General features: G+C 35.7%; 1 protein-coding gene across 2 annotated transcripts in view; it reads left to right on the top strand.

Moving 5' to 3' along the window:
- Positions 1-19,760, top strand: part of DGKB (diacylglycerol kinase beta) — a 363,946-nt gene that overhangs the window by 82,165 nt on the left and 262,021 nt on the right. For both annotated transcript variants that reach the window (XM_055710145.1, XM_055710144.1), the window contains 4 exons: positions 6,578-6,731; positions 9,603-9,638; positions 11,197-11,337; positions 18,889-18,938. In XM_055710145.1, coding sequence (XP_055566120.1) covers positions 6,578-6,731; positions 9,603-9,638; positions 11,197-11,337; positions 18,889-18,938 — 381 coding nt within the window. The remainder of the gene's footprint in view (positions 1-6,577; positions 6,732-9,602; positions 9,639-11,196; positions 11,338-18,888; positions 18,939-19,760) is intronic.

Below are 19,760 nucleotides of genomic sequence, written 5' to 3'. Positions count from 1 at the left end.
CCCCTGAAAAATATATAATTGCTGTTTGCTGCTTTGTAATAAATAATACTGTATATAATAGTATGTATACATGTTTACATATATGCAATACAGAAATTTCTTTGGTTTCTTTTAGCATAGCCTTAGATCTAAAATAGGTTACTTCCATTCTGAGTGAAGTTAGTGCCCAACTCCAGTATGGCAATTTAAAGAAGAAATGAAACAAAAACCCCATATCTTGACCGTTTTCTATAAAAATTACCTCTTCCCTTTGTCCAGAAGCCTTTACATTTTGGTACCTGTTTTGATAAGTTTCCCTGACTCCTGATCTCTTAAACATGTTCAGATCACCTCCTCATTCAAAGGACTACTTCAGTAATTTGTTCAGTAACATTTTTACAAGTAAATATTTAATAATTTTGTTGTGATAGACATAGAGAAACTTCTTTTTTCCTTCAGTGAATCTTCAGCTCTTTTCTGATATTTGTATACTCTCTCTAGAGAAAGAGATACAAGTTTGAATTTCCCCAGGCAAACAAGGGAATTCAGCCAAGGTAACCCCCATGGGGGAGGTGTCTTTATGAGGAGATATTCTTTTTTTTCCAGGTGGGAAAATCTGTCACTTTTTCTGCACTTTCAGAAGGAAATTATGGTCTCCATTGCACTTAGTGCACAGTGCCTTTTTTTAAATAGGTTTTTTGTGTGTGTGTATGAGCATTTATAGTGAGATCTGATAACACAGAATTATGTGCCCTAATTGTATTAGATGTGAGGCAAATGATGAAATCTTCAGTCCAGTGAAGATTGTAACATTTTTGTACATGTTCAGAAACAAGTCTGGATACCTTAAGAAGCAAAAGTAAGAAACCTAAAGCGTTTATCAAGTCTAAGTGCTTTATGGATTAGTAGCACTCGAGAGAGCACTTTAAGATCGCAGTATGAATAAGGGCATCAGTAAAATACCCATGTGCAGCTTTAGGCAATTTGAATTGACCTACACTGTTCTCATCAGACTATAACTAGCTGCTTGGGTTTAGTTATGAAATCGAGTAAGAGGTTTTTTAGTCTGCGCAGTGTTGTGAAGTAAGTCATGCCTTATCACAGTGTATTAGTGAATGGGCACAGTTACAGCATAAAAGGCACCTTAGGATGCCTTTCTCTGTAAAGCTGTTGTGTTACGTAGTTGGATGTAGCAGGGCAAATCCAGAACCTTCTTCCTGTGGTCAATCAATCATTTAGAACTCATAAACTTTGGTCTGTTTCTTCTTTTTGAGTTAATTGTATGGATCTGTTTGGGGGGAGCTTAATAGAAAATCAATACTTATGGATGAAATTCTTGTTGACAGTTCAGTGCTGGAATTAATTTTGAAATTTTGTTGGTGATTATTAAATGTCACAGATTTTCCCTGAAAATTTATCACTTAAGCTACATATTTTTAATTTTCCACTCTCTGTATTGAGACATAGTGAGTCCAGTTTCTTGTTTACTTTCAGAAAAGCTAAGAAATGTTTAATGATTTAAACATTTTATTTGCTAAAGAGAATTTTAAAGTTAAGGCTGTGCAGTTTTGCTTCTGCCTTCTGTACCTTCTCCTTTCCTTTTTTCCAAGGTTTATATATTTACACCTTTTTGTTTTGATTATCAGGTAATAGGAAACATTGATAAAATCTATAAATGGGAAGTGATAATAACTGCTTCTTAAAACAGTAGTAAAATTAATTTTATGGGGATGTTATGGTTTAAGTTAGCTGAAACTCAATGGTGATTTTGAATGTGTATGTATGTTGGTTTGTAGCAAAATGTTTCAATACCAAATGAAATTTTATTACCCAATAATGTAGAAGATTATAAAGATTTTTAAAGTCCTGTTTAGTAAAATTTATTTTTCTAAGACATAAAGAAAAGTAGCTCAATAAACTTGCTGAATCAGTTGTTCAACATATAAAAATAGGAATCCAGTTATATGGATTCCTATATGTTATATAAAAAACATGTTCTTTTCTGTGACCAACAATGAAAGCTTTTGGTACATTTTTTATTTGAATCAAAGCTAAAACAGGACTGATTTCAAGATTTAGGTCAAATGATTTGAAAGTTCTTTCATGTTCTTCTGAACTGGCTGCTTCAACAATGTCCATATATATCTCACTGTTATGTTGAAAATTTTCCTGAGATCCCTAAACTTGTGATCACCATCTTCCTATGCCCTGACAGTCTCTTGTGAAATGGAATTAATTAATTCATGTGCCAGGTTAATTGTAGTCAGTTTGGTACATCCTCTCATGCTCTCATCACCTCACTTGGGAATCGCATGGAAAATGCCTTCTGAAATGCTAAGTCCTTCTTTCTCAAATTCATTTGAATTCAAATGGAGCTTCTGGAAGCCAAGCAACTGTTGAAAATAAGCAATTAGCATGCATGCTCAAGAAAAAAAAAATCTACCATTATGGCTTATATATTATTCTGATATTGTTGATCTGTTTGTTTAATGCTTGTGAATTCATTAACAGAATTAAATTATTTTTACACATTACCAAAATTAACTGAACTTTTAATCTGAGAAATTCTGGTTTGACAGTAAGATTAAAAGGAATATATTGTGATTTACATAGCAGAGTGAGGATGATCCATGTTGTGTGGAAAATGAATGTCCTTTTTTTTTTTTTTTTTTTTTTTTCCTTTTTGGTTATTTAAGCATTGTGTGGTTCCTTTGAAAAGTAAATGGGACTGGGGGGAAATGCTTATAATTAGAGAAAGGGTAGTTACTTAATGCATCATTTTAATATTTTAGAATGGAAAGTTCCATGAGTAAGAAAGAAAAATACTGTATCATTGCAGAATAGAGAAATGCTCAGAGTTCTTTGTGGTGGTCTCTCTTCTGTGGAAGTTATTTTAAATTAAGCTGAGCAAATGTTTTGCATCTTTGAGTGATCTGTTCTAAATGAACCATACTCAATACTAAAACCTCTGCTTAGTGATAGTATTCTACACCTGTAAGTCTTCTATAGTGGTCTGCATGGGATTTCTTTTAAGAAATTATTCAGGTATGTAATGGGTTATGTATAGTACAATGAGAGAGAGATGATAGGGAAAGCCCTGGAAGTAATTTAAAGCAAACCTTTTTTTGAAAGCTCTCACTTTTTTCATTGGAAAGCTGGATGCATAGCCTAAACTATTCCTAAATCTGCTGTAGCCTAGCTAGTTCTGTTATTTATTGTATAAACATTTACAAAAAGAAGTTTTCAGAAATGACTGCATTACTGTAGAACTCAGTTCTAACACAATAATCTACACAAAGTATGTTAGGTCCTCTTGAAAATGGTTTTTGTCTATGGAGAATTAGAATCATGGATTTTGTGGAGTTTCTCATATAAGCAAGAACATAATTACAGGGCAATATGCATAGATCTTCTTTAGACCAGACTGTTGTGCATTCTTTTAATACAGCATGGGGTTTTGCATCTGCATTTTGGGCTATTATAAACATTTCTGATGTGTATTCAAGTCACTTGCTGGCTCCCATGTAACTTTCAGCATCACTTGAAGGCCTTTGGGTGTGCAGCATCTGAGCTCTGTATGTTGTTGCTGCTTCCTTGAGAGCATACAGGCTACAGAGCGTGTTAGAGCAGAGGATAAAGCACTTTGAGCTGAAGAAATGTGACTGTAGAACAACCTTATAAAGCAACAACCCGCTTTCTTTTTTCCTTGCTGAGCAACCTAGTCAGTGGCAGTCAGGGTGTCAACTAAAATAAATGGGCATGGCAGCCAAGTCATGTGTTACCTTGATACCTGTTGTCTTTCCTGGCCAGAAGACATGAGGCAGTTTGGGACATTTGCTCTGGAGGACACTGGGGTAAATGATAATCTGACCATCTTCAGAAAATACTGAAAAGTTTGAACATCTTTGAGAAAGAGAGTCTTCTGGAAGAAAGAAACACACTATTTTAACTTTATGTATTAATCTAAATCTCTACCCAGGCATAATTTGGAGCCCATATAGGGCAAAGGTGTAGTACTAGGGATTTAGTTATTGCTGGCAGCCTGATAGACAAATGTTATTGAGGCAGATGATTAAAAATCTAAGATAGCTGTAAACTCAAGGAATACTTTTAGCAGTATATACATAAAATCCACAGACAAAGGTAAATTAAAAAAGCTTTATGTAATAAAGAGATATTTTATGTGTCTATCCATAAACCTTGAGTTAAATGGGGTTATAATTTGTTTTTCTGTTTTCCTTTTTCACTTGGTTCTTCTTCCTTTTATGTAATTTACTGAAATATCTGTTTCATTAATGAACAATCTAAGAAAGAGATTTCACATTGAAATCCGCTGATTTAGCGATTAGTGTATTTGTTATGCTTGCGGGTAAAAAATAAATCTATATAGTGTAAACTAATGACCAATTTGCCTGGATGCTGATGCCGTCCTTTTGCCATTGTGGTTTCATAGTTTATAAACAGTGAATAAGTATCACTGATTTTATTGAGGAAAAACATAAAGTTTGTAGCATGAATGAAACAGTGTATGATTTACCAAAGTGGAAGAGAGTGGCTGAAACGGTGTGATGAAGTAAAGATATTGAATCTGTGTCCAAGTTAATTATTTCCATTTTACACCCAGCTTAAGCCTTGTGGAGGCAATTTTTTTTTCAGTCTCTGCTGTTTTTGTGTTCAATAGGCAAGAGTTTTATGCGCTTCACTGAACTACTTTCTCAAATGAAGAATTCTGGATTAGAAGCTCAACATTGATACCCTCTTGCCAAATTTGCGTTCCTAATAATAATGACTTGCACAAGATCAGTCAAATTTTGCAATCTTTGTTGTTGGTCCCTTGTTAGGACAATGATACACATTTAAAATGTTACCCTGGGACAGTTAGGTCTTGGCCTTAATGGGAGACACCTTATTTCATGTGGACATAAGATTTCTACATCTCATAAATATTAACAAAAACAAACAAAACAAAAAAGGCAGGGGGAGAGAAAACCTTGCTCCAAAGTGTTGACATGATATTAAAGTAATTGTAAAAATTATTTATACTGTTACTCAGTTTCCAAAGTCACTGAGGAATTTTGAAAGTTTCAGTTCTTTTTCCAGCATGGTTTCAAGAATTCTTGCTACTCTTTTTCCTTTTTAATGCTACATTCACTGTGCTGCATTAAAGCAGTTGCACTAGTTTCGTGTGGAGAAATGGAGTCTTCCTGAAGCATGTTTTCTGATATGATGTGGCTATATCCTTTAATTAATTAATGGTGAAAATTACTGTCCTGTTTGATCTAGAAATAGATCAATACATAGATACAGTACAATAGATCAAAAAGACAGCAGTACTATCCTTTACACACTAATGATTGATAAGCTGTTATAAAATCATATATGTAATGCAGTTGTGTCATTGATAAGTATGCAGTTGTGTCACAGTTATTCCTGAGATAAAACTGAAATTGTCTTAAGCTTTCTTGGTATGTTTCAGGACACCTTTTCTTTAGTGATTCTATGTTATCAGGATAAAATGAGATCATAATGCTTTACATTGACGTAACCTCATCGCAGTGTACACTCTCCTCAAGGGGGGTAGCAGAAGGGAAGGTGCTGATCTGATCTCTCTGGTGACCAGTAACATGACACGGTGAAATGGAATGAAGCTGCATCAGGAGAAGTTCAGACTGGACATAAGGAAAAGGCTTTTCACTGAAAGGGTGGCTGGTCGCTGGAACAGGCTCCCCAGTGAAGCAGTCATGGCGGCCAGCCTGCCAGAGGTCAAGGAGCATCTGGATGGTGCATTTAGTCATACGGTTTAGTTGTACATAGTCCTGTGAGTAGCAGGGGGTTAGACTTGGTGGTCCTTATGGGTCACTTCCAACTTGAGATATTCTGTGATTCATTTTATTACTTAAAACAGACAATGCTGTCTTACCAGAAGAAATCATCAATGAAGTTTCATTAATCAGCTCTTCCCTTGCTGGCAAAACCTAATTAAACTAAATGACAAATGTCTCAAATCAGCAACTTTTTTCCCCTCTGTGAGCAATGTTGCATGTCTCAGCATCCTCATTTGACTATTAGAAACTATTTAAGACAGAGCAATTAGTTTTTCTGACGAATACCAGCAAAATGTGTTGCTACCTAGGAAAGGACAGAAGGCCTTCAATTCCCTGAATTAGGCATCCAAAATTCCCCTGCCTGTTATCTGCCTAATTATGGGAAAAGCTAAAACTTGCTACATACGTCCCTGTGAGCTCCACAGGGCCTTTTGTTGCAGTTTAGCATGTGCTGTTAAGCCATAATCTAATCAAGAAACTAGGGAGCATGGAACTTGGTTTCAGGGTCCTGATACAAGTGCTCTGAATTTACTCTGGGCTGTTTTGCATTGTGCTTTGGGCTATCGTAGCAATACTGTGAGTTATCCTAGTAATACTCAGTAATCGGTCACTTTCAAGAATAAGCATGTTAGGCTATATCTTTAGAAATCAGTATTTTCAAAGACAGTCTAAAGTTCTTGTTAACAGAATGGTATTTTATGGATTACTATAAGAGTTTCTTAAAAATGAACTATTAAAAATACTCTTTCCCCCCCCGCCCCCTTCCCCTCTAGACAATTGATTTGGAAGGGTTCAAGTTGTTCATGAAGACTTTTCTGGAGGCAGAGTTACCAGATGATTTCATTGAGCACCTTTTTACATCATTTAGCAACAAAATCTCTCACTGCAGTCCGTTAATAAAAAACAAGCCCCAGCACCTTTCTGGAGGTAAGTAATAAAATCACAGTAATAGAAGAGCTGAAGGTTCCCTCTTCCTGCTATTTTACTTCTAATAGCTATAAATATATGGAATTATAAACTATATGTTTGGGTTGGTTGTTGTCTTTATTTTTCTGTTGTTGCTATTCTGAGAAACTACCTCATGAACATGATAATGAACAAGAAATACTGTGAAGAGAAATGGAAATTGAATGGTTTTGTCTTTTTAATTCACAATAATGATGCAGCTGAGACACCAAGTGGACAGTCTGTCACCTTAATGCTAATCAGATTGCTATGGTTACATGAAGTTGCAACCTACTCATATAAAAACTTAGAAACCTTCAGAGCTTCATGCAGGAGGCTCCTGCTGGTGCACTGCAATTTTTGTGCCATTACTGCTGCTTCTTTTAATTGTCTAGGTATAATACTGCTCCTAGTAATCCGACATATTTATCACCTACTGATGTTTTAAATGTGCTAATGTTAGCAGTATTTCTTTTCACAATGTAAGGATCTTCTTAAATGCAGTTTGAAATTTTCATGCTAAACTGAACATTTTTATTAAAAGTGATCTTCAGGTCAGAGGACGTAACATGTTAAATACTCACATGTAAAATAGCGTTAAAAACTGTCAACTTAAAATTTATAAAACTTTTGAAGGAAATTTGCAGAGGAAATTTAAGGTTACCTTCCTAACTTGAAATACTTGGCTTAGCACTTCAGCAGTTTGGGAACTCCATCAAAATCCTATAGCTAAAAGCAGGAACTAGATTAATTTAATGAAAGAAATTGCATGTTTTGAACAGCTGGGATAATCAAGTGCTTAGAGCAAGTTACCAGATGGTTTGATGGGTACTTAATTTTTTGAATTCTTTATATGAATGTTAGGTGTCTTCAAACTGCAACTCATCTAGAACTTATGAATTTGGCACAAGTGCTACTAGCTAAAATGTTATCTTTTCTTGAAGCTACCAGGCACTAGGTTTCCATAGATGCCTCAGTGTACAATATTAATTATAGGCTTTCAGATATCACCCATTGAGTCTGACCTGGTGTTTTGGTTTTTTTTAGAGCATACCATTCTCTACTATGTTAGATGATTTTCAGTTTTTTGTTTTTTGTTTTTGGTTGGGGTTTTTTTATTATTTAAGTTTACAGTACTTGTTATTTTTATTTCTTTAGCTTTATATTTCCTGGAAAAAAACACCAAACACCCCCCCCCCCCCCCCCCCCATATTACATTATCATCTTAATTATGTTATTATGTATATATATAATGGTCATTAACTGTAATTAGACTTTAATTAGACTTAAAAAATATATTTTTTCTGTTAGCAAAGCTTGCTTACCACATCAAGAGGGTGATTCGTCACTATTTTTTTCCCCTTCATTTGAATTGAATTATTAATGTATCCTTTTTATCCTTTCTAATCAGAACTGCCATGGACACATCTTCCACAAATATCAGCTGTGTAGACAGTACCTTTCCAACTTTTTGGGCTTTTGTTCTTGCAGTTGTGTTCCATGTGCAAAGCAGTAGGCTTAGTTGTATAGAGTATTAAAAACTTTCTGTTGCTAATTACAGCTCTGATAATAATTTATTCATGCGTTTGGGCAAGTCATGTAGGCCAGTGATTCAGTCCCTTGCCCTAAAAGATGCTTTGTAACAGAATCTCTAAGGGCATGTCTAAATGTATTCTGTATTGTATGCTGCAGGGTATAGTTTGAATGTCATCAATTTTCAGCATTTTTTCAACTATGAATATAGATTTGGTGGGCTATAAAGTCTCAGCAGCACAATTTCATTCCAACTTTCATTACTTCTAATTTTTCATTGAAGTTTTCATCAATGAGCATAATCAGCAATAAATGCACTGTACCAGCCACCAAAATTTGTAATCTTTTACACTTAATGCTTTTTGCCTGATAACTCCAATAGCAGCTGCAATTTAGTGGTGCATATTTATTTATTATGCTGTGTTTTTACATATGTTATACAACTACTATTACTTTTAAAAATTATCTTTTATTATTCTGCTGCTGTATGTATATGGTTTTGACACTTCATATATAGAAATTATTACAGCTGGTTTTAGGTCATTGCCGGATTTACAGGTAAATTCTGCCTGGCATAGGCTGCACTCCACTTTCTTTGCTTTCACTATAATTCCCTCTAATAATTTTGTTCTTATATATAATATAGGTATTATTATTTATGGTCATTAGTATAATTTTTGTTGTTGAAACTGTGTGCTAAAGTTCTTACTTTAGTGCTACCTCCTAAATTTTTTTCTCCTTCCCTCATTTTTCCCAGTTTGTAGTTAATCTTCATCCTTTTCTGTTAATTGGGATTTTAGAAATAATGTAATGTAAGACCAAATTAGAAGTGGTCTTACATACGTATGTATTATAATGCCAGGACTGTTTCATAAATTGTTACACCCAAAGCATCTTCAGAGAAATAATTCAGATTAACTCGTGCAAGAGTTGCTTGTGCTTGAAAATATACCGTTCATATTGTAAATCTCATAATTGCATGAGATGTAAACTAGATATTACATCTTTTATGATTTGTAGCATTTAAAGGGAAAGAAATGTGCATTGGTATATTTTGATGTGCAGATGAAAATCATGGGAACCTTTGTTCTAGAATATCTAATAAATTTTAAATGTTACCAATACTGAAAAAAACCTGACCATACTGGGAAGTACGTTTGTCAGAAACATTTGACATTCTTCAGGAAAAGGGAAAGGTACATGAGAACTAGAGAAGATCACATAAAAGTAGCAAGGGTTCATAAATCTCTCTGGTATGTGCCCATTTTTTCCTTAGTGTCTCTTCATCCACTCATGTCTGTTTATAAATTGTATTTTCAGTTAAGGTGTCTGAAGAGAGATGGAAACAGATGCCAGGTAAGCAGCAGCACTGTAAGTCATCTCTAAGTCACTACATTGTAGCCACCCTTCTCCCATCTCTGATTAAGAAGTAAGAATTTAACCTGTACCATGCAGCTAAAAGATACCTTAAAATTTGAATGCCTTTACATTTGGATTTCAGGATTTTACATCTTTAAGATGAGTTAGCCCAAATTTTAGACTATTTTTTATTCTGTGCACAAGATTCATGTAAGACTGGAATGTGAACTATTTGTGTAAATTATGTGATTAAAGCTCACATCTTAATCTATTCACATTTTATAATGTCTTAATTTTAAGGGTACTTAACTGAACTGTGAGCTCATTTAATAGAACATTGCCCAATTAAATATTTTATTTATTTAAATATTAACTTTCAGTGCTTATCTGCCTGAAACGATTGACACAAACTTGATTCAAATATATATTTTCTGCATGCCCATTTGCTCTTATTTACTGGGGGAAAAAAAAAATATTCTTTAACATGTCTACCTCAGTAGACCTTTGAAAATGTCTTCAGATGGAAAAAAACGGTGGGCGGGGTGGGGGGGGAAACTCCAACAGAATTCTTTTTCCATTTCATGTACTATGGTGATTGACTTTTCCAAGACAAATGGATGAGAGAAATTATGTATGCAGGTTATGTGTGCAATGAGAAATCTGTTCTACATTCGTTACAGAAAATATTTAAGATCAGTAAATCCTTTTGTAAACTTTCATCTTTAACATCACTAAAGTCAGTGAGAAATGTAACAAACCGGTAAATAAAGTTCCATTACTGCTTTTTCTGTGTCCTGCTGCCCTTCCTCTTTTTTCCCTCTATTTATTGCTCTTGCACATTCCAGTAATATCATCAGAAGTGGTCATATTAATGTTCTCTTGAAACAAAAATTTTGTCAGTGTTGAAACTTAGTATTCCAAGTAGTACACTGGAACTGCTCTTGATCATGATCTTTGAGCAATTATTATAACTATTAGTTAAATTCTGTGTTTACTTTCATAGTATTCTGTGGCTGAGGCTTTTATGTTTTAAATATATGTTGCTCTGACACACATCTGGCTGCATTTTTGGGAAGACTACACACTGGGGTATTATCAGAGGTTTTTTTGACACTAAATCTTCAATTAGTGTAGCTGATGTCAATCTGTAAGTTAGATGAAGCTTCTACAATACAAGGAAGTGGATGCAACATTGGTCAGGGATTGTTTTAATACTTAAATTAGTAGAATAAAAATATTCACCTTTTTTTTTTTTTTTTTTTTTGGAGTCAAATGACATCAGATCAAGACAAATGAAAAAAAGGCTATGCCATTCCCAGAATTGATTTTTTTCCCAATAGTTTTCTTAATCCATATAAAATTTTAAAACCTCACAATCATTTTAATTCAGCCTTTGCTGAATAAACTATGAATGTGAATTGTTTAAAACTTCACATTTATGTTTAAATTAAGAAGTCATCTGAGATTTACATAAAATGAAGATGTATGTATGCAAGCGTTATGTTTTCATACGTTTCGTATGTTAAGAGTAACAAAGGCTATGTGTTATTTCCAGGTCTGAGACTTAACAAAGGTACCTCTATATCCCGACCTCCTACTCCTGCCAACTTACATTCACCAGATGTGATCCAGCTGAAAGATATTGTTTGCTATTTGTCACTGCTAGAAAGAGGAAGACCTGAAGACAAACTGGAATGTATGTGTTTTTTTTAAAGTTAATTTTATATATTCATTTCAATAAGCTACCAGAATTCTGTTTCTAAATTTTTTGAGTTTAAGAATCAGTTTTGAGTAACTGCATTACAAAATTATGGTTCTAGATGGCCATTATTGCAGAAATGTTCTTTCATTCTTGTTAATAGTACTAATTTGATGAGATTTTAACTTAAGTCTTTCTATCAAGCACGTGCTAAGATGGGGAGTAAGGATCATACCATCTGCAGTTAAAATAATCCTTTCTATACTGTCATCTCTTGATTAATATCAGGTCTAAGAAAAATAGATGAAATGTACTGAGGATGCTTAGAGATATATAGAAGTGCTAAATAATCTGTGGAAAACAAGCTAATTCAAACTAAGAACAGTTGTTAATATAGGCCATGGGATCTATAGTATTAGCAAATACAGAAAAGCCTAGAATGATCCAACTCTACACCACTGTTGGGAATGAATGTTTGACAATGGAACTTAGAAATTGCTTGATATTTTTTTTTTTTTGTTTTGTTAGGGACCTGATTCATTAAAGCCCAACAACTTTACCTGAGTTTGACCTGTGAATCAGAGAAAAAAAAAAAAAAAAAAAAAAAGAAAGAAACAGTGTGTTTCCTCATTATGGAATTTTAGAACCCAGTTTTCCAGATAGATAAGCAGTCTGTGCAATCATATAATCCTTACTGAGACTAAATATAGTTTGGTATGCATAGCTGGTCTGTGGGATACAAAAGATTCCACAGTCTATAAAAGACCTGTGGGATCAGACTCTTATACTGTATGGAAAGTAAATTACACGATAGGAAATGCCAACAGTAGGTGGCTTCTGCCAGAACAAAAAAATTCATTACAAGGTTACCTGACTGCATGTTGTTGAAATACGTTCATGTTTCATGACCTGTAGTTAGCTTACAATGGCAACTTCATATTATAAGATCACCTGATAACTGTGTGTCAGCAGAGATTATAAGGAGCCATCCCCAAATTTGGTAATACCAGTTTGGTACTAGAATATGAGGATACACGTGTGAATGTGCATTCAGAACACAAGCACAGGAAAACTAAGATCCTAGGACTGAATTCAACTTACAACTTAATGCCTCTTTCATAGTGTCACATGAAAAGGAGAGGGGAAATCCTCTCAACCCGCAGGTATTTGATCTGTCTATTAGAGTCCCAGGAAAGCCGAGACCCTTGTGCCTGACCAGTCTGTCATCATCCTGTTACAGGGAGCCTTCACTGAACAGTCCCAGTGGATCGGAGGGCAATTCAACTGCCTTGTTCAGGGAAACACTCCAACAGCATCAGAAGGACCCCTCAGTGGGTCTTCCCACTTTGTTTAAATGTTACCTGCTGCTAGCAGCTGTTAGTGCCCACAAGGGACTCACACTAACAGTTTACAGAATAACACTTTTTTTATTATAAAATTGTGACAAGCTAAGATTCGTGATTGCCAGTGTCAGGGACTGTCTGCAAAAACGATCTTGGAATGGTACACAACAAAACTACGTACAACCAAAACCTTAATTGCTAATGACAGCTAGAATGAGATAGTTATTTAGCATGCATAAGTCAAAGTTCTTACCCAACAGGGGTCACAGTGGGGCAGAAGACAGATTCAGCCTGTTGACTGATCCCAGTAGTTACGATGGAATCTTCCCCTCACTTCTCCCATCATCTGTCCACTTTTTATACTTCATAGTATATTGCATATTTATTCATCATACACAGGATTGGTTACAAGTTTCTTGCTTCTAATGCAAATTAGTACACATCCTCAGACAGCACTACTGAAGTTCTCTGCTAACTATGCATGCTCCTCAAGCAGGGTTTTGCCCTCTTTCAGGGGGGCTATTTGAGTTGGAGGTCATGACCTCCCACTACTACTATTATCTTTGCCCTATTTTCAATTAATTTTCTGTTGATGTCAGTGGATTGCAACACCTTATCATCCTGTTGCCTGTCGTAGCCAGAACTTTCCTCACTTGAAGGCTTCTTTCTGCGTAACTTAGACAATGGTGGTGTTTTCACTATCCGTTCTGTGTTTCTCATGCCTCCCCAAGGCTGACTACCTTGCTTAGAAGTCCCTTCATTCATAACAACTTTAGAGTGAGTCAGCTTGACCTAGCTTTGTAAACGCTGAATCAGAGTTGGGGAATCCAGGAGTTTAGACAACAATTCCCCCTGCCCTGGACTTATTTCAGTCCGAACTAGTCCATTTCCATCACATTTAGGTGGAGACTGAGTGACTCTAGTCATACATATTGTTGTTACTAACTGGTATCATGTGCCCAGTGAGGAGTAGTAGCACCTCGGAGGCAGGTACCTTTGGGAGGGAGGTGTGCGTTAGTAATTCGATGAGGTTATTTCAGCTGAAAAAGTATTTCACCACAATGGTTGGTTCAGCCATGGAAATCTCTTGGATTCTTCATGTGACCACTGTTATGCAGCTTATCAGCTGTGTGGTGCCATCAAGTTGCCATTCCTGCAGGGAGCATGACAGAGCATGGCCGCAGGGTCTCCACTCTGCTCTACCCTGCATCACTACTATAAGCATGTGCTGAGCTGGCAGAATGTGTTGCTTAGGGAACTGTGGTGATATAGATTCCATGCATGCCAACCATCCTGAAGGTGATGGCTGTATTTTACCCTAAAAAGCTTTCTGTAATGCTATGCTTCTATTAGGACCCATTTTTTTATCTAATTCCCCTCCTCAAGGTGATTTTTCCCACACATAGTAGCCGGTTCTACAAGCTATAGGAGAGCTCTGAAGAGCTCTGTGCACAAAGCATAGTGTGAAATGGAAATCAGTTGCTTCCCCTGCTGTCAGGAACAGGTACAATGAAAAGGGAGAGAGACAGAGGAACAGGTGGTGATTTTGGTGTAGGGGATGTTCCATGAACTTCCTGCAACAGGAACCGCATAGCAAAAGACCATGAATGATCTATATGATTTAGGAGGGAGAGGGTTGATCTAATAGAAGAATGGTACTTACATGTTTTGTATATTCCAGATAATTTGCATTTGCTATATATAATTAAGGATATGATTATTATATAAGAATATTTTCTACTTTGTCATACATATTTGAAATATACCATGTAATGTGACTTCTCAGTGTCCAAATTTTTGCTGTACTATTAGTATGCAGAATGCCCTGATGATTTTAGTTGAATTGTCCTTATAAATTAATGGTATAATTTAACCCTTTGTCTGAAGTAATTTTATAGCAGTAGGTGTTGTGGCTGTAAGGTAAATGATAAATTAGTAGCCGTGGAGTGAAAAAAGAAAGGATGGCTTGTTCTGGAGTTGCCAATATGAATATTAGATATTAATCTCAACTCATTATTATTATTATTATTCTGTTGACAAAAAATGGAAACACTCTGAATCATAGCTGAGTGTTTGGAAACTTAATTCAGGACAAGCAGAACATGAAATTGGTGCTTTCAAATAATATCTGATACAAGCTGGAGGATTTTTGTAAGATAAAATACACGAAGAGGAAGTAGTATTTAGGTTTTAGATCTATATGGTCTATGGATTTTCATAGATTTACAAATATTCTGGCAGATAAGTGGATTCTCTAATCTATTAACAGTACATTTCTAGAGATCTTAAGCACTGCAAGCCTCGCCTGTTTGACACGCTCAGCACATCTATTATTTGTAAACTATGTATGGCCTGAATATAAAGAATATCCCAAACTTTCCTAGCAAAGATACATTGAAGAATTTAAGTTCTGTTTTTAAGATCATATTGCAAATAGTTCAAGATGTATCTATATTGTTAAGTACCTTCATGCTCTGGGGCTCAAGCTGTAGACTTGATCCACAGAAACCATCATGTTGTTTTCACATGTACTAAGCTTTTCTTGCTGGTGTCCACACTGATTCTTGAACATGTAGGAAAGACCAAGATACTTCCTAAGAATTGAAAAGTGGTGTTTTGTAGCTCAACTTTCCTTTCTTTAAAGGCCCCAATGAAAGAAGTTATTTTAGCTCATAATTACACAAACCTTTATCAGCACAACCCATTCCTCAATTTATGTGTAGTTTTTTATTAGTCTAACCATGGATGTCAGTCATGAACCTCTTGTGAAACTGTTCAGAGAAATACCAGGAGGCAGTATGAAGGGAATTGGACATTAATGGTTTGGAAGAAGTATGTGGACTCCATAGCCTTACAAATATAATGTGCTTATAAATGCTCAGACTTCTCTCTCCTATTATGAACAGAAACTCCAAGAATATGAGCTGTGGGGATTTCTTTTACCATGACTCTCTCCAGGTTATTTGGTTAGTGTTCTTTCCATAGCAACAGAAGCTTCAGGGATGTCACATTGTTCTGTATTTTTGCAGTAATGTGATTAGTTATAGTCTGTCTTTCTGCTATGCTATGCAGTTCTTGGAAACTCAGGCTTCTGTGGAGAGTGACGAGCCTTACAGTTTTCAAAGCACATGCACTGGTGAAAAACAAAGTGCATTCAATACTTGTTTGTGCATGTGTTTTTGAGAATGTATTCCCCAATTTCTTCTCAAAAAAACATAATTTGGAACTTCTGGACTTTTGGGGATGCCACCTTTTCTCATATGCAAGATAAGTCCAGAGATTGCAGGTAAAAGGTATAGCAGTGCAGCAACTGAGCTCATCTTTGTAATTCTATTTTAATACATTTTTAATTATTTACAAAAGGTATGCAGTCCAGTAATAGAAATTGAGTGGCCAGTCAGTACTATCAGGTAAGGGGATGGGAAAAGAAATATAAAAGATTGACTTGGGCTCTGTGGCTTGCATCAGAACTTCAGTCGATTTTATCCCTTCATGTTGTTTCTTCTCCTAGAGTAGGTAAATCAGCAAGAACATGAATATTCAGCAGGGTATGAATAGAAAAGAGACTGCATGCCACACCAGTAAAGCAGTTTTTCAGAGTCTAGCCAAGAGCACAGATTGAGCCCTTTCATTACCCAATACATATGTAATCGGAGCTACTTTGTTACAAAGGTGAAACAGTTATAATTATGCTAATGCTTGTTTTTAAATGAGTGATTAGAACTACTGATTCATATTAAAGGGAAAAAAAAAGTTGTAAGCACTACTTCTCTGGAGTGAGTAAAGATGAGGGACATGCAAAAAGTTGCTTTCATGGTAACTGTGCATTACAGTTCTTTCAACCAGTGCATTACTGTCACAGAGGAGGGGGCAGGAGAAACACATGATTTGAACCTTATCACTGAGTGATTCAGTGATTCAGCCCTATGGAAACTGTGAATGTTTAATGGTACCTTTGCCAGATAATATTAGCTGTTGTACTCTGAGCAGCTTTGGTAGAAGGCATACTAGCAGGGGCAATACCAGTCTCTGATGGCTTTTCGCATTAACTGTTTTACACTGAAATATTTCTGCTTTGTAATTCACAAGCAAAGAAATATACTCTTATAGGTTTTCTTAGCCTATAACTAATAAATAATGGACCTTTGTAGCTTGAAACAATGTGCTACAGTAAACATTGTTTACAGCTTATATTACAGCTCTTAAGAGCAATGCAATGTAGTGGCAAAAATTGCTGAACTGGTAGAGAGATACAGTAATTACCTTTTTTCCCCACAGTGAGGTGAACTATTTGGGAATAAGATGGGGGATACAAGGGAAGCAAACCAGTCCATATAACAAATATATTTTGCTGTAGGTCAAAAATAATAAAATTTTTTGAACTTTACTTCCTAATTGCTAAGAATTTCCTCTCGCTTCTCATTATATTGTTCCCTGAAAACTGTGATAAGCTTTGCTTTCAGAATTTATTGGACTGCAACAGCCTTTGCTGTGGATCCAATGCGTTGGGATTTTTCACTGTTGAATAGGTCATATGTTATGTTTCTGAAGATATCTGATAAGGCAGTTTGTAAGGAGATTGCTTGGGTTTTGCTATCAGTCAAGGCATTATAGTGTCCTGGAACCACCTGTACATGAACTCTTTTTTTAGTCCTTGTCCTTAGAAAATAGATCTGGGGGAAAAAAATGAGCACTTTTGAAGGGGATGGTGTTTAGATTTCAGAGCTCTGACAAGCTGTCCCAGAAAGTAGGGACAAAAAGTGAAGTATTCTTAGGCTTCTGGTTTTCATCTTTAGCCTTTTAACAGTATTCCTACCAAAGCTTCGGGCTTCTCTCTGCTCTGCAATCTGATGCAGTATGAAACAGAACAAGGTCTTAAAAAAAAAAAACCAAAAAAAAAAAACCAAAAAAAAAAAACAGATTAGTCAGGATGAGTTTGGTACAATGCTCTGGGTGATGCTGTTTGTGTTGAAAAAGGAATGTACTCTGAATAATTAGAAAAGATAAGGTGGGCACCTGAAGGAGATAGGTGGGCACCTGAAGGAGATAAGGAGACCATCAAGTCAGGAAATCGATGAACAAAGAAAACTGAAAGGTCTACTCCACCTAGATCCCACCTATTGTGAATGGAATGATTGGGTGTCAAAACCAAATGAGTATGTATGTAAAGATGTAGTAACCTCTGGGTGGAAAAACTGTATAAAATACCTAACTTTTCACTGAAAACTTTGGAGCTAGTTTGTCTGGTGCGAATCGGCTAGCTCCCCAACATTGTACGAAATAAATACCTTTGCTGCTTAAAGACAAAATTGGTCTCTGAGCAGTTACTCTGTGCCGTTTTGGCATCAAATGTATGATCAGCTGGGTAAGCTGCTTTCAAGTATCTTGGTAATGGTGGACATAGTTGCTCTTGTAGTTGGAATCAAGTAATGATACAAACTTGAAAGTATATATTCTTTCTGCTTATTGCCAGAATGCTGCTATTCTTGTCTGGTAGCTCCCCAAAATGTTTGGAATACGTTATCAAATTGATGATGCAAATCTGGTCCTGGGATGGATGGGTCATGCTAGCAGTCTGTGAGGATTGCTTGTTGTTGAATTTGGCTGATTAGATACTTGACATAGGATTGTGTTTCATTTAGTTGGTCAGAAAGCATTTCTAGAGTAATGTCACTATTGAATAGTGACAGCTGCAACCAAGGGAGTAGGACAGTATTGTAACTAACTTAAGCAGGCATTTCAACATTTGTCTGACCAATTGTGTGTTATCCTGTGTTTGGTGAGATGAAAGAGAAGGGCCCTTTGGTGGTACTGGGTATGAATACAGATCTTCTCCAGGAGGAATCAGAATTAAGTTCACAGACCAAATTAGAGTTTGGAGTAATTATGTGGAAAAAGTGCAATTGCACTGTCCTGCTAATATGTCTCCTTGGAGTCACTGTGGCAGGGTAGTCATTGAGTGGACCTCTCACATAATACAAATCGTTTGGTAGGTCTACAGTTACTGTGAGCAATAAAGGAAGGTGGTAATGTTTGTCCTTTTTTTGAAACTCAGGTTTGGTTGGTTTGTTTTGTTTTAAGTTGGTTAGGTGGTGGGTTTTTTTGTTTTGTTTTGGTTTGGTTTTTTTTGGGTTTTTTTCCTAAATGAAACAGTGTTGTTACAATGTTTTCTAACTGTTTCATTCTCTTTCTGTTTTCCTTGTAGTTATGTTTCGCTTATATGATACGGATGGCAATGGATACCTGGATAGCTCGGTAATGTTATTTATGTATTTCAACGTGTTATAAGAGTGTGTCATAATGGCATACCTATACAAAACTGCATTCATCCAAATCAAGTTTATATTTTTCCTGAATTAATAGAAGCAGTATAAACTATAGTTAATAAAAAGTCGCTCATTTTGAAAGTATTGAGTTTTGTTTTCTATTAAGCTGCTGCTTCTACAACTGGATAAATTTTCAAATGCTGACTGCTGTTGTGGAGTCCTATTCAAAAGTCTTCTGATTTTTAATCATATTACTGAGGGCTACACATTTATACGAATCCTAAAATTCTAGTATGCTGCTGGGAGCATATATATATATATATGAATGTGAAAGAACACTAGTGATATGTGGTCAAGGGAAAGTACAACACTGTAATGCTAAGCAAATATCTCTGTATTACTTTATACCATCCACTTTATGCCTTATTTCTAATAAAAAGTTGTGAATTATACAACTGCTGTCAAAATCATAGGTTTTTAGAGTGATGGAATTTTCAAGGATCTTGCATCATTATATCATAGGGGATTTCAGATCATGAAACCAATTGTTGAATGATGAACAGGGAAGGAAGAATCTATTACTGCTTTCAACCCAGAGGCTACCCTTTGGTTGTGGGGCTGTATTCCATCTCCCTGCATGCTTTGCAGTCCATGCCTGACGTTTTGCTAGTGCAGCAGATTCACTTAAGTGTGGACAGCTTCCAATGTAAGGAACATTTCATTAGGAACATTGATGTAACAGTGTCACCGAATGCACTGCATTTGAATTGGAAGTTGTTTGCAGTAGGATATTTTTTTTTTTTTTATAATA

The sequence above is a fragment of the Falco cherrug genome, chromosome 4 (genome assembly GCF_023634085.1).
Source record: "Falco cherrug isolate bFalChe1 chromosome 4, bFalChe1.pri, whole genome shotgun sequence".
NCBI lineage: Eukaryota > Metazoa > Chordata > Aves > Falconiformes > Falconidae > Falco > Falco cherrug.
This window is presented reverse-complemented; position numbering and strand designations above follow the sequence as displayed.